Source organism: Aquila chrysaetos, chromosome 18, assembly GCF_900496995.4.
Source record: "Aquila chrysaetos chrysaetos chromosome 18, bAquChr1.4, whole genome shotgun sequence".
NCBI lineage: Eukaryota > Metazoa > Chordata > Aves > Accipitriformes > Accipitridae > Aquila > Aquila chrysaetos.
This window is the reverse complement of record NC_044021.1, coordinates 15,966,384-15,981,291: the sequence shown is the minus strand read 5'-3', so window position 1 is coordinate 15,981,291 and position 14,908 is coordinate 15,966,384. Positions and strand designations below refer to the sequence as shown.

Sequence of the window (14,908 nt, the reverse complement as noted above, 5' to 3'; positions counted from 1 at the left end):
CCCAATAACATCTTTTCAACATATTATACAAGAATTTCCACTTTTATTTTACCTTGGATCACATGTTTTCTTACATCAGCTCCACTCTAACTTATAGCAACATGATACTTCTACCCCCACTAATACTTTGCTCTAGGAATTGCTTCCAGGAAATAATCACACAAGAAGTCTTTGAGAAAACACTTAGTGAAGTGGATTTGCAGGGACGGACTTAAGCAATAGCCCGTGGTCTGACAAGAGGGCCTATGCCCACAGCGCAGGGAGCAGGAAAAGAACCGGGATGCACACAAACAGCAGGTTGTCTTTGATTTCCCATACCTGGGACACAGGACTGGGTAACCAGAAAAAAGCCCACAGCACCATGTTAGCTGGGCATGAATCCCCAGTGCAGCAGCACAGAGAATCTAGGATGAACAGCATGACCTTTACCACCACAACGTGACTGTGCACATGCTTTTATACATATTCACATACACCTTCATATATGCCAAAAATAAACTCAAGAGAAGAAAGACCTTTGCCCTGGCAAGACATGTTAGATGCAATCATGATCTTTAACTAATAAGGTTGGCAGTACCATTTGTAACCAACCTGGCAAACTGGAAATCACAAGTCAGTGAAAAAGATACAGGGGAGGCTACAAAGAGATTCTGAGTTGCTCTTAAACAAAATATCAGTCCTTGTTTTACAGCTAAGTTTGCTTCCTAAGCTAAAAATTTCAATATCCGCTAAAAAAAGAAGAAAAAAAAAAATCAAAATAACTAAGTTAGCCTGGCTGGATGACAGCTATTGAGAAACATGATGATAGTGTAAATCACAGAGGAGGGAAAAGAATTACACAGTGTGACTCTAAGGGGCATAAATGAAAGAGGGGGATGAACTCAGGGAAGAGGGTAGCATAGGCTGAGCATCAGAAAACATTTCTTAACAGCAAGATACAATATTAAGTAGAATATTTTTCCCACAGAAAGGAAAGTTATTTAAGACTAGATTACATGAAACACTGGAAAGCACAGAAAAGAAAGCATTTCTGAATTGATGAGGTCATGGATGAGAACACTTAATAAATCCTGTCCTTCCTACTTCTCATGATCAGGTTTGACAGTAAGATTTCAATGTAATAACCACACAGCAAAAATACATTCATTTCTTGTTGGGTTCTTGTCTTGAAAAATACCTTGGATTTCATCAGCATTAAGGTTAGAATTGTCATTTGCATTTAATGCAACTATTACACACTGAACTATTTAAGCATTATTTGCAATTTTAATCCCCTATTACTTATTCTCTTGCCTATTGCTGTAACACAAAATTATCCTTTTAATTCTGGGCTTTTATAGCATTTTTATTTCAGGCATTTCAAAGTACTTTACCAACATATGTCCACTATCAACATCTTTCAAAATCAATATGGCATATATCAACATTGCATGTCACTGATCCAGAAGTTATCCCACAACTGCTGAACTGTCCAGCTGCTTAACATGATACATAATTAGCAGGCAACATGATGCCCATGAAATCCTCTGGTGTTGCACATGGTCACTGGAAATTAGATTAAGACTGAGGCCAACAAGGAAAACAAAATTCAGCGTTACTTTCAGTGCAACACCTGCAGCACAAGAGATCGTGAACCAGCAAAAGTTTAGGAGCAGCAGTGGTAAAACAGGTATTCCCTTACACAACCAAGTATTACACCAGAAAACCCACTACTGTTTGGGTTGGGGTTTTTTTTCCCCCTATTATTACTATTCTTACAATCATACTTTAAACAATACACAACATTCTGAAATTCAGTTCAGAATGAGATGCGGTAACTTACAAAAAGTGACTGAGAGAAGAGTTTTGTCCCATTTTTTTCTTCCCTCTGAACTCTTAGGCAGAATTTTCCAAAACACACAAATAATTTAGGAGCACAGCTGAATTTGAAACACAGAAGTTTCTCCTCATGATTACAAATGTTCTTTTCTATAGACCAACCAAATAAATATATTTTTTTTTAAAGAAGCAGAGTTATTCAAGGCCTCCTTTTGATACTGTGGAAATCTTACTCACTATAGGGAATGGTTAAATTACAGTTTGTTACAGTTGTGACTGAAATCCCAAAATTCTTGTGATTCATGGTCCTTATTTTAAAGGTCCAACTCTACACTGGGTAAGATCTCACTGTGCACAACACTGTCCATCAAGAACTAAGGGAGGGGAAGAAGAGGGAGGGGAAGAAGAGGGAGGGGAAGAAGAGGGAGGGGAAGAAGAGGGAGGGGAAGAAGAGGGAGGGGAAGAAGAGGGAGGGGAAGAAGAGGGAGGGGAAGAAGAGGGAGGGGAAGAAGAGGGAGAAACCGCACCACAGCAGCAGGGAAAAGTTAGCACATTTTCAGAAACTGAAAAACAATAATTAAAAGAGATGATAATATCATGACAATCAATTATCATACTGACCCCCAAAGAAAAATAATGAACACAAACAGCAGCATATGAGGAAAGCACATGCTCTCTTAAAGCGTTGAGTGCCATGTCATAAAGCTGAAATATTGTACCGCAAGGAACAATTCGGCAACATACGACAAAACATCCGAAACATTCTGGAGGATGTAACAGCTGTTTCCTTTCACACCAGTCCACACTCTCTGCAGGTACTTCATCCAAATTTGCACACCCCCCCTTTTTTTTTTTTAACATCTACATAATTAAAATATCAGTAACTATTCCAGATACTGATACAATTATGTCATTCTCAAAGTGCTTATTTATCCCAAGAGATGCAAAAAGGCAAGGCACAGGCCACACTCCTTCCTCAGATCAAATGCCAAAAGCAAAGACTTCTGTACAAATGAACACCCACCAACCCACTTCAACAATGATTATATGTATCACTGCAATTAAGAAAAACATATCTCTAGCCCCATCCCTATAAAACATAACAATAAAACTGCACTGAGTTTTAAACCATACAAGTTTGGGGGTAAAAAAAATCACCTGCCCATATCTTGATTGGTCCTGGGTTGGTGTCTAGATAAAATTCAGGTGTGCATTCCCCCTAGGCAACGAGGAGGCAGTTAATGAAGTGATCATTACTGAGCTCCAGTGTCACAGGGCACAACAATGGTCATTTGGGCTGTGTCTGTCCTTCAAATTATCTACAGGCTTGCAGCGATGCACATACACAGAAGGCTAGCAGAAACAAATGTACCCCAGTCACAGCAGAGGCAATGCCCACTTACTGCAGAATGACAGGACTTCTGAGACCATAATCCATTGCTTCCAAGAAAATGCAATAATAAAATACATAAGAAAATAATTAGTTTTTCCAGTCAACAGCACCAATCCAACTGCATAAAGATGACAAGTTTATGCAAAAAATTATTCTTCCCTCCTTGAGCGTAATAAAGGTTAAGCCAGGAAAGGGAGACAAGCAGAAAGACTATTTCCCTTTGGTATGTTTACTTTGCATTTGATAGTACATTGCATGTGCTTATTGCTTATTCTAAACATACGAGGATTCCATGCTTCCTTAAGAGAAAAACTATAGTTATCTAAAAAAAATTTTTAAAAATTAAAAAAAAAAAAAAAATCACAAAAACTGTCCGGGAGATTCAGGAACAGGATTGGCACCTGAGGCTATTTCAAAATCATTTATAATTACTTCACAAATATGAAATCAATAGTGTTCTTGTAAACAAAATTTGCTTAATGTGTTTTGCTTTCTTCCCAATTAGTCTCCCATCTTTCAGAGCTAAAGACTGTAGCATCAAAACTTTATTTCCCACAATAACAAAGAGGGCTGTTGTGAAATTAGATGGAATAACTGCCACACTCATCTACAGAATGATTCCACATAACTCTGCCGAACTCTTAAAGCTGGGTTTTGCTCTCTACATGACGGACCTGTATCTATTAAGCTGTCTGAAGCCCACAATCAAAACAAAGGGCAGCGTTGCTACTGCTGCTTTCAGGGAAGATAATAAATCTGCAGACACAAAGCAAGAGTTCTGCTTTAACATATATTAAGCACTCCAGCCACCAACAGCTGCAAAGATAGGTGTACCAGCACCTCAGCTGGACTCCACTTCTGGCATGGCAATCTGTCTCAACAGTATGGCTTGGGCTACAAAGAGAATTTGGTTGGTCCTTCAGGCAACTAAAGAGCATGCTTGCTTTATGTTTTCCCGTTTGGGTTTCCCAAATGCCAAAAGCTAGCCCAAAACACATTGTTTTGTAACTTACAAGGGAAGGCCTCAGAAACACGATGCTTGTCAGTGTCTCAGTTGCTTGCATTTTTCTACAAAAATGCAACATTTCCTCTAACATTTCTAGTTTTGGTTTTGATAAAGAGAATATCAAAGAAATTTGCTATGTATGGAAAATCTCAGTTTCCAGAAGCCTAAAAGGGCTGCTAAAATATAGCATACTTGCAAAGACAAATTTGAGATAACTCCATGCATGTCTATTTTATTTACACACAGAAGCATAGAGCTATTTTAGTTCTACACAATAAACTGTAAATTGTATCAGATGTACAACTGACACAAATAACAATACTCAAAGTATATACACAATAAAATATGAGTTCAGTTAGCAGCAGCAATTGAAGCACTTTTGCCAGAGACATGTAGGATATATACAAACATCTACTATATACAGAACATACTGTGGAGAAAGTAGGAACCATGTAATGATTATAAATAAATTATATCAGTAATATTTGAAAATCACTATTAAATACAGCTGGGGCGTCATACCTGTAAGTTACAAAATCACTGTTATCCTGGAGTGGCAAAACTTTCAGCAGAAGAGGATGCTAGGTAAGTGCTGTTTCCAGCAAAAAAGGGAAAATGTATAAATGAAAAAAGAAGTGCTTAAGCAGAAAAAGAGCCCCAGTCTCACAGCAGAAAAGAGTAAAACCCAAGATTTACCAACTAAACAGACAGAACCTGCTTTTTAAATGGTTCAGGCAACCTGTTATTCTGTGGGCTATACAATACATAGGCACTGTGTCCTGCCCTCTTCAAGGCCAGTTTCAACACACATGGGCCTGTGCATTAAATTCACTTAAAGTTATAACACAGTTATTCACTTTTTGAAAACTTGCACAAATGGGGAACCATAGGGGAGGGCACTGATAAAACCAGTGTAGTCCTTTCTCAGGACTGTGGAAAAAAACCAAGAAAAATGGTAAATGGAGATTTCCCATTGAAAATAAAAGCACAGAGACAGGAAATCCCTGCTAACCCCCTTCAGAGACACTCACCGCTTAGCTTAAGCAATACCTGAACTATAACTACATGTCCAAGTCAGTTTAAGCAACAGAATTCAACTTCAGATACTGAGCGAGGAGCGGCTCCCACACGACAACAACACATCAGGCCCTAGCCCAGGGGACCACTCACTGCAACCTTACATGGCCACTTCAGTGCAATCACCAAACACACACCACCTGTTGCTAATTTCCAGGCTCTACACCAATCCCACCTCGCCAGCATCCACCTCCCCATGCAACACACCAACAAAACGATCGTGGGTGCACCCAAACGCGCTACTATCACCGACCAGTTTATTAGAAGGCCGGTTTTCCCTTCCTCGCCGCTTAGGCCCCACACGCACGCTCCCCCGGCTCTGCCAGCGCTCGGGCCGTTCGCAGCCGCGCCGACCGAGGCTGACAGGAGCCCTCGCGGGGAAGCGGCGGTAGCGCTTCGGGGCAGGCCGAGGCTTGAGCAGTAACGCGGCGGCGGCACCGACCCGGCGGGCCCGGCACCCGCCCGGAGCCCTCCGCCCGGAAAGCCGCCCGCCGCCCCCGGGGGCTGCCTCTGCCGGGGAAGAGCCCTCAGGCCGCGGCCCCGCCCCGGGCCTTGCGCTGGGCCCGGGCCGAGCCGCGGCCGCCGCTTCCCCGATCCGCCACTCACCGCCCGGCCGTGCGCTCCGGCTCCCGCCGCCGCGGCTGCCCCCGCCCCTGCCCGCCCGCCCGTGGAGGCGCGCAGAGAGGCCGGCGCGGGTGGCGGGTAGGCGGCTCCGGGGGCCGGCGCGGCCCCGGGCGCTGCGGGCGGGGAAAGGGGCCTCGCCGCGGGAGGACCCGCCTGGTGTCGGCAACATGGCAGCGTCCAGCCGGGCCCAGGTGCTGCGGCTGTACCGGGCCCTGCTGCGGGAGAGCCAGCGCTTCGGCGGCTACAACTACAGGTGCGCTCCCGGCCCGGGCGGGGACGGGCTCCGGGGCGGGCGGCGGCCCCGGCCCCGCTTCTCCCCGCGAGGGCGTGGGGGTAGCGGGGAGCGGGGGGAGTGCCGGCGTTGTTTGGGGCTGGGCAGGGGCTGCGTGAGGGGCTCGTTTTTTGGCGGGCGCAGGGGATCTGTGACCTCCGGGCACCCCGCGGAGGGGGGAGCGGCCGCCCAGCCCGAGCTGTGGCCTGGCGGCGGGAGCGAGAGCGGGCCCGGCCGCGGCGGCCTGCCCGGGCCCGGGCCTGGGCCGGGGCCCGACTCGGGGCGCAGGGCAGGGTCAGCCCCCCAGTCCCTGTGCCGGGCTGCCTCAAAAGCAGCAAGTTATGGGTCCTCCTCCCCGTTGTAGGAGAAAGGAACAGGAGAGAGATTGTCCCAGCCTGACAAATCTCGTGTCTGTTCTGGATGCTGCCCTTCTCCTGGCGGGGGAGAGCCGGGGACAGGTTGCGCCCTGGTTGTGCTGGAGGAGGCTGGCTTCCCTGCCAAACCCTGACACCATGTGCTGCGGCCAAGCTGAGGGTGCTGTGTGTGATGAGGGAGCGGGGTTCCCTTGTCCTGATGCACAGGGTGCCCTACTGCCTGGCTGGCTGCCTTCTCTGGCTGTTGGTGAAAGACATGCAACGTTTTTTGGTAGATGGTATGTCTGCCTGCGTGCTATAGGCATAGGGCAGGTCTCCGTTAGACATCCGCTGCGTTCGCAGGGGGTGCTCCCCACCAACACTAGCAAAATTGTGTCACCCACTGGTAGTTTATTCACTTTACCACTCAGTTGGACCATGGGCAGAGACATGTGAGCTACCTTTGCTGTGAGTCATCCCCAGCCTGGCAAGAATTGGGAACAGAAGCCTTTGAACTTGTATAAGCATGGTGAGCTTTGCCCTCTTCAAGGCATAAGTATTCCCCAAACCTCATGTGTGAGGGAGTGCCCTGAGAAGAAAGGCTGTGGGGCTGAAACTGAGCTGGAGCTAATAAACCTTCATTGCTAACTCCACGCAGCAGCGTGTATGTGCATCATGTTCCCCTCGTCTTTCTTTAGTTCCCCTGCTATCAAGGCTTCCTCCTGCTCTTCGCTGTCTTGAGTATCCCAGCTTGCCGTTATTCTGGCTAACAAAGAGAAGATTGTATGTAATGGGGATGGCTTGAGGCTCGTGAGATGTGCAGCTGGTGAACAGTTGAATGTAACTCCCATCTGGGTGACGGCATGTTTTCAGCAATGGGTTTGTGCTGGGAGGTGATCAGTGAGGAAGCTGAGTTCACAGCAGTGGGAGGAAGCAAGCCAGCACCACCTCAAAGTGGTGGCTTCAGTAATTGGTGGCACCAGCCTCATGGACAGCATGTGGACCCCCCTCTGCCTGGCCCCTTGCTGGTGGAGCACAGGGAACCTGAGAAATTGTTGTTGTCTCTTCTCTATAAGCCATACCCAGAGCCCAGCCCCCCTCCCCAGGTACCGGCAAAATTAGGTATGTACCTGGGGGGTCTTGGCTGTGTGGAAATTTTGGCATGCAGCTCAAAGGCAAGGCCAACTATCACAGAACAATAGGTGCACCAATGAGTTTCTGCTTAACACAATGTAAAACTTTTCATTGTGTTTCTTTTAATGTTTTTATACTAGCAAATTCTAAAGGATAGAAATCATAAGATACGTGTTTGCCTTGGATATCTGATTTTTTGACACTATATCACGGTGCAATATATCCCTTTCCCTAAAGAAATGATCTCAGTTTTTGATGGGCCTGTCCTTAGGTACTATAAAATCAGCAACTGTATAAAATCTTGTGGCATATACACACATTTGTGAGCACTAAAAGCAATAGCAGTTTCTAGCAAGAAACGATCAGCAGCTATTATATGTAGAGATCTGCTGGGACCACAACAACAACAATTCTGCCTTGGTGTTTATGCCACACCCATAGCTAAAATGGACACCCTGCTAGCTTCTTCTGTGCCAAGATAAGCAGTCCTGCCATGTCCTCAGGGCTGCTGTAATGTGATATGGTAATACCCTGGGGTAAACCTAATGACTTTGTAAAGAACCAACTTATAGCGAAGTAGAAAGTATTAAAGATTAATCTTACTGGTTCATGATTTCAGTTAGAGAATTTCAGAATATTTTATTATTGCAAACAGTGCATATTTGTAAGTGTACGTCTGGAGTGTGATCAGCTGGTTACTGTCTCCTTATTTGCTTGCTATACTTTTTCTCTAAAAATGTGTACATATAGATTGTGATGTAAAATTCAGTATTTCTGTTTTGTGAATTTCCTAGTAAATTTACTCTATATGTTATCTGGTAGCACTGAATTTTCTTCTACCACCCAAAAGAACTGTTAGTGCCGTAACTGTGAAGTTCATGTCTTAAAGTAACTGAGGTCACCACTGATAGCCTTCAGAATAACAACTCACAGGAGCATCTCCAGAGTCCTGCAGTAAATGTTATGGAGTGTTTGGAGGCCCAGATGTGTAGGCCAGGTTTTAACAGCAGGGAGAGAGAATTTAGTAGACTGTAAGTAATTTCATGTCTGCCCTTCTGCCCTATTACCCATGCAGACGGTCTGAGGAAGGACGAGTGATTTGTACTGGAGGGAGATAAATATGCAAAGAGGGAAGATGTTAGGTTTTGAGTCAAAAAGGTGGTTCTTAATGTGCATACTGTTTTTTGTCTGCTTGGTTGACAAAAAGTAGATCCTCTGACAGTTTATAATGTGTCGGATTACAGTCTCAACTAAATTGATATAAGGGATAGTTTCTAAATAGAATTTCATTTGTGATTTAAATAATGGCTTTATGTTGTGTCTCTTTTTTGGTACAGAAAGCAAAAGAATTTAGAAACTTGTGAAAGCTGTTGAAACACATCTTGTTGCAAATGAAGGGTAATCTGAACTTCAAAGTTTCTTGTTTGTTTAACATAACTGAAGCTCAGTGGTCGAAATGCGTGGGAATCTAGTGGAAGAGGGTTTTCTCTAGAAGGGTAGTACAGGGCTGGAGCAGGTCTCCCTGAGAGATTTTTGACACCTCCATTTTTGAAGGTTTTTGTGACAGGTTTAACCGAACAGCACCATGGCTGACCTGATCTTGTTGTGGATAGGCCTACTTCAAGTGGGAGGTTGGCTTGGATAAGCTCCAGAGATTCTAGCTAACCAACATTACTATGATTTTCAGGTCCTAGGCCTTCCTTGGCATATAAAGATACTAACACTGGCTACTAAGCTCTGGGAAACATCATATGACATGCTTCTGGCTGGTCTCCTTTCTAATTCTTTAATTTCTTGTAGTTATGAGCAATGTCAGAAGCTTTAAGTCTCTCAGTTGGAATATTTCTGCAAATAATTTCTTTATGGTTTTTTAAGGTATTTCTTGATTTATTGTATACTTATTTCAGTTATACGTTATGTTCTCTGTTAACTGGTGAATGTTGCGGTTTTATTTATAGATATATTTTTTCTTGTCTGTGTAAATTGCATTTTTATGGAATTTGATTAGAATGTGCAATATTATTTGATTAATTAATAAAACTACCCAGACTATAGAAGAATCAAGGAAGGAAATTTGTCAAAACAGGTTTTGCATTGGAAACAAGTTAATTGAATGCATTCAGTTTCATCTGAGACTTGTCCTTCAAGATTTTAAAACTAGTAAATCTGATTTTTGCAAATCTCTGCTAACCTAAGAACAAAACCGAGCAAAATAAGTTATACTGGTTTTTTCAGTGCCAATTGTTTTTCCTGCTTTGAACAACATAGTTGTTGATCTGATTTTAGGGAGACATAGAACGTAGAACCATAGAACAGCCCAGGTTGGAAGGGATGTCCAAAGATCATCATCAAAGGCAACATTTCATGGGAAGGGCAGCCTAGGTGAGATTATCTAGCACCTTGTCCAGTTGCATCTTGAAAACCTCTAGTGATTGGGACTCTGCCACGTCCTTGGGGAGGTTGTTCCAGTGATTGATTATTCTCACTGTAAAAAATGTCTTTCTTACGTGCAGATGAAATCTCTCCCAGTGCAACTTGGACCCATTGCACCTTGTCCTTTCTGTGTGGCTCCTTGTGAAGAGAGAGCCTCCATTAAGTACTGGAAGGCTGTGATGAGATCCCCACTGAGCCTCCTCTTCTCCAGGTAGAAGACACCTAACTCATTCAGTCTTGCCTCATAGGGCAGGTTCTCCAGCCTTTCCATCATCTTTGTGGCCCTCCTTTGGACCTCTCCAGTCTGTCCACATCTTTCTTGAATCATGGGGACCAGAACTGGTCACAGTACTCCAGGTGCAGCCTGACAAGCACTGAGTAGAGCGGGATGATCACGTCTGTCACTGCTAGTAATGCACCTGCGGATGCAGCCCAGGATCCAATTTGCCTTCGTTGCTGCAGTGGCACACTGCCGACTCATGTTCAGCTTGTTGTCCACCAGGACCCACAGGTCTCTTTTGGCAAGGCTGCTCCCCAGCCACACAGATCCTACCTGTGCTGGGCTTTTTGTTTGTGTCCTCCCAAGTACAGGACCTTGCACTTGTCTTTGTTAAACTTCATACAAATTTTGATTTAGTCTTTCTCTGAAAGATTATATCAACATGTAGAAAATCTTTATTTTGAGAATCTCAAGGTGCTTATGATAAATGTGTGGTTTTTTGTTTTGAATGAAAGTTTAGGAGTAAAAATTCAGGGATTCCACTATATAGGGCAGAACATGTTCTTAAGGTGTGTTTAGTCTTTTGGCAGGAAAGCTGGTTTTCTGGAGTGGGGACTTTCTCAAAAGACTGATTAATGGACTTTGTTATTTTAGCAAAGGCATCCAAATTGAGTAAATCTGATGTCGTCATTATCCAAGACATTATTTGTGTTCTTTGTATAGCACAGTAGAACAGGGATATTTTTCTTTTTATGTAAGATTTAATTACCAGTAGAATTTGAGAACTCATGAGAGTAATAGAAAAATTACTGCCTCTGGCAGTGATTCATACCAATAGACATATGCATATGATTTATGGTAAATGAAAAACACTTTGTAATGTAGTAATAGTTTTTGAGTATTGAAATGCTGTCCTACCTCACCTCCTCCTTTCCTTACTCTTGGATTTGGCTTTAACATTTAGTTCCTCACTATATCCATCTGTATGCTGCCCATGGTGAAAAGGTGCTGACCTTGAAACTTTAAGACTTACTCAAGACACAGTAGACACGGGCTATTATTTCAAATATTCTTTAGAAGATCAACATTCTGGATTTAAAAAAACTCAAAGTAATTTTGCAAAAAAAGCCTTGCAGTTGATCAGGCAATGTTTAGAACCACTTGCTGCAGCAATGGATAGCAGGGATGCTGTCTGAACGACCTCTTTGATAAAGCTCTTCCCATGGTTTTTTGGGTTTGCTGACCAAGAAAGTACGGTCCTAGATTGTACATGGTTGTCTGCCTCTCTAAGAAAAATGAGCATGAAAAGAAAACTTTCTTGATTATTTTCTTGTGTGTGTGCATACTTGGGCCAGCTGTTCCATGACTTTCACACAGAACTTGGTACAGAGGATGTCCTCAGTAAGGAATATTTTTGTGATTCTTCTTAATATTATAGTTCTTTCTCAAGAATGAAGATGTCACAAATCATTCAGACAATATTCTGGCTAGGAAGGCATTATGGAAAATAGCCTTTTTCCCTTACCTTTTTTCTACTTTTTATTCTATTCTATTCCTTTTCACCTGATCTCTGTATAAAATTCTAACATTTTTCTCAGGACGCAAAGCACAACTGAACATTTGGTATGGTAATAGTGAAAGAATTCAGTTGTGTTCAGATGCTGTCTTCCTTAAAAGAATGTGTATGAAATAAAATCTTTAAATTATTCTTCAGGCAAATTTGAAGGTCCTGTGCTGTGAATGGCTAAATGCCGGGCTTGGCTGGTATTCAGAGAGTCATAATACTTAGGACTAGACTTTTCTTCAGCATCACGTTTGTTACACAGTTTTGGGAAGAGCTGCTGCTTAGCTGTGTTATTCTAACTTTGCAAATAAATAGCAATTTGTTAAATCACATTTAAGTCTTGGGAAGAAAAGAAGCCTATGCACAAAGTAAATACTCTGTGTGTGTGTGTATGCATGTATGAATGTATTGGTATCAAGAGGTCAGGAATTCACTTCTGCTCCATCCCAGTAATCCTTTTCAAAAAATCCCTGTTTAAAGGAAGCTGTGGAGCCATTGTGGAAGCTAAAGGAAGTATGATGGGTGTGTTAGTCTTATTACAAATGAATCTCCATTGAATTGCAGTGCTTTTTTTTTTTTCCTTGAACTTGATAGCATTTAGATCAAAAGATGCTTAACTTAAATTTAGAAAATGCTGATTTATAAGTTGACATAATTAACTGTGGCTTTTTATATACTTTGCAAGAAACTAGTATTTAAATAAATACAGCTGCGTGAACATTTTACACCAAATCAGCATTGGATTCAAAATGTCTTGTGGGATTCTGAATATGACAGCAGTCAGATTCCGGCAATGAAGTTTGTGGAGATCTTGACAGTCCTTCTGAGTCTGCTTGTCTGGCATATCCTGATCTGGAACCATTAAAGACCTGTTTCTAAATCATTAGCTTGTATAAAAGTAAGATTGTCTTTTTTTAGCTGTCAGAGACGAAAATCTTTCCCTGAAACTATAGTCAGTTCTAATACATTGGCAATAATCACTAATCTATTATGGTATTGAAGCTTATATAATTAAAGTTAGTTCTGTGACTTTAAGTGCCTATGAGAATAATTTATTGTGTGTCCTGTGAGGTCAGTCTTTACAGAGTTGTCTTTGTCTTACACAGCATGTGATTTCTGCTAACTAGTATTTGCTTGCAGGATACATGGCATTTTTACTTGATAGTATTTATTTACTGGCATTATTTGTTTTTCCAACAAACATAGAGATTATCACAATGCTCAGTTGCAGTCACAGGCAGATGTAAACATCTGTTCATTGTTTGCATAAGCAGGAGAAATGTGGACACAGGTTTCCTCAGAGCCTTGGTGTTGGAGAAAATCAGTTTATCTTGTGGATAGCCACTGTTGATGGTCACATGTTCAGTGAATGTTAAACAGTTTTCTGCAGACTATGTTAGAATAGCAGTGAAAGAGTTAAATGGGGGCCAGAAGCCATCATTTGTTTGCATTGTTAATCACAGTTAAGAACAGGGGAACTGAGAGTAGAAGGGGCTAGGTACAAAAGCCATCACATCTCATCAGGTTTTGGACTGAATCACTAATGGAATTCTTTGTGAAACAATAATTCATTCATTCATCAAAATGTGCCTCCCCTCGTAATCAGTGTTTTTATTTATTTAAATAACATCAGACTGCTTCCTTCTCAGGAAAATGTTTTAAAGTCAATACGGCTCAAATGAAGTGCTTAAGACATAGTGCAAGCCACAGTACGTCCTAGAAGTTTATAGTTTGAATTATGTTCTGGATGTCAAATAGAAGTGTGTTGTGTTGCCTTGAAACTAACCTGCTACTAAGCTCCAGAAAACATCTTTGACGCATCTAAAATATCACAGCATTTTTCTAGTCCAATAAATTAGCAAATAATTTATTATTTGTTTTATTAGTTTTCAAATTAATGGTCTTCGTATGTAAACTAGTTTTGAAGGGAGGAACATTTATTGATTGATTGAAGTAGTTTTATCACTGTCCAAAGTAAATTAGATGACTCGCTCATAATGCTTTTTTCCTGACCTAATTTACAATATGAAAATAAATGTTCAAGTGTTTTGTTTACAAAACAATAATAAAAAATTTATTTCGTGTAGACCTGTAAATAGGTTTCTGGATTTCCAGAGCTATTGAGCACATTTTTTACTAAACTTGTTAATTTATTATTTTCAATTTGTAATTTATACCAAAAAATTCTGCCTATTATTTGCAAATTTTGAATGTGAAGATGAATATTTATTAAACTGGCGGTGGTACCTTCACAATCACCTCTAAAAGCAATGGGAACATAGGGTGAACCTAGTCCTGCCAGCTACAGCAATGCAGTGTTGGGCAAATAAGTATACTATACTTATATACTTACACAGAACTCCTCATTCTGTGAACTAGTGGCAGTACTTACTAACCTATATGGATTTTGAGGCTTGATTGTGGGGTTTTATTTCCCAACAATTTGTTGGAATCCTTGAAGGAGAAATTCTATATCAGTGCGAGTTACTGCTATAATTAGCGAGGGACCTGGTGCTTCTGCAACTTCTGTTGGTAATTTGTTCTGAGATTGGAAACCTTTTCTGCTACCCTGGGGAATGGAAGGTCATGTTGCATGTCAAAGGGAAGGTAATCTGCCCTGGTCATAAAATGTTATACTGAAAACATTCTTATGATAAATAGACCGCTCCTCATACCTCTTTTCCTCTCCTAATACCTCATGCAGTAACCTTAGCCAGTACTCATCTGAGCTATTGAGTTTTAAGCCAGATGTTAATTCCACGTTAAGAGTAATTGTTATCTTAGAAGGACTTCTCCTTACAGCCATGTGCTTATGGGAGGGAAAGGAGTTGGTGTTTGCTGTATGGGTTTTTTGTACTTGCAGATAAAGGACAAAAAGTGCTACCATCACTCATGTGAGTGAATATTTTCTTATGACTTTTAATTAGCTATTAAGTACTATCTGGGTTTTTTTGCAACACATTTCTGGCTTGAAATGCAGAACCTTTTGTGATATATAAATGTAGCAGTCTGAAC

At 41.9% G+C, this 14,908-nt stretch overlaps 2 protein-coding genes across 12 annotated transcripts in view; one reads left to right on the top strand and one right to left on the bottom strand.

Annotated features, from left to right (window-relative positions):
• The window catches only part of FARS2 (phenylalanyl-tRNA synthetase 2, mitochondrial), a 249,822-nt gene extending 243,928 nt beyond the window's left edge, over positions 1 to 5,894 (bottom strand). The window contains exons 1-3 of the mRNA XM_030041709.2: positions 5,548 to 5,894; positions 4,740 to 4,809; positions 3,222 to 3,258 (exon numbers count right to left, since the gene is read on the bottom strand). The gene's annotated coding sequence lies outside the window, so the exon portion shown is untranslated. The remainder of the gene's footprint in view (positions 1 to 3,221; positions 3,259 to 4,739; positions 4,810 to 5,547) is intronic.
• Positions 5,895 to 5,959: 65 nt separating this feature from the next.
• The window catches only part of LYRM4 (LYR motif containing 4), a 90,780-nt gene continuing 81,831 nt past the window's right edge, over positions 5,960 to 14,908 (top strand). For all 11 annotated transcript variants that reach the window (XR_003927329.2, XR_005930794.1, XR_003927330.2 and 8 more), the window contains exon 1: positions 5,960 to 6,171. Coding sequence is in view for 4 of the 11 variants with exons in the window: in XM_030041713.2 (XP_029897573.1) it covers positions 6,086 to 6,171 (86 nt within the window). In the remaining 7 variants the exon portion in view is untranslated. The remainder of the gene's footprint in view (positions 6,172 to 14,908) is intronic.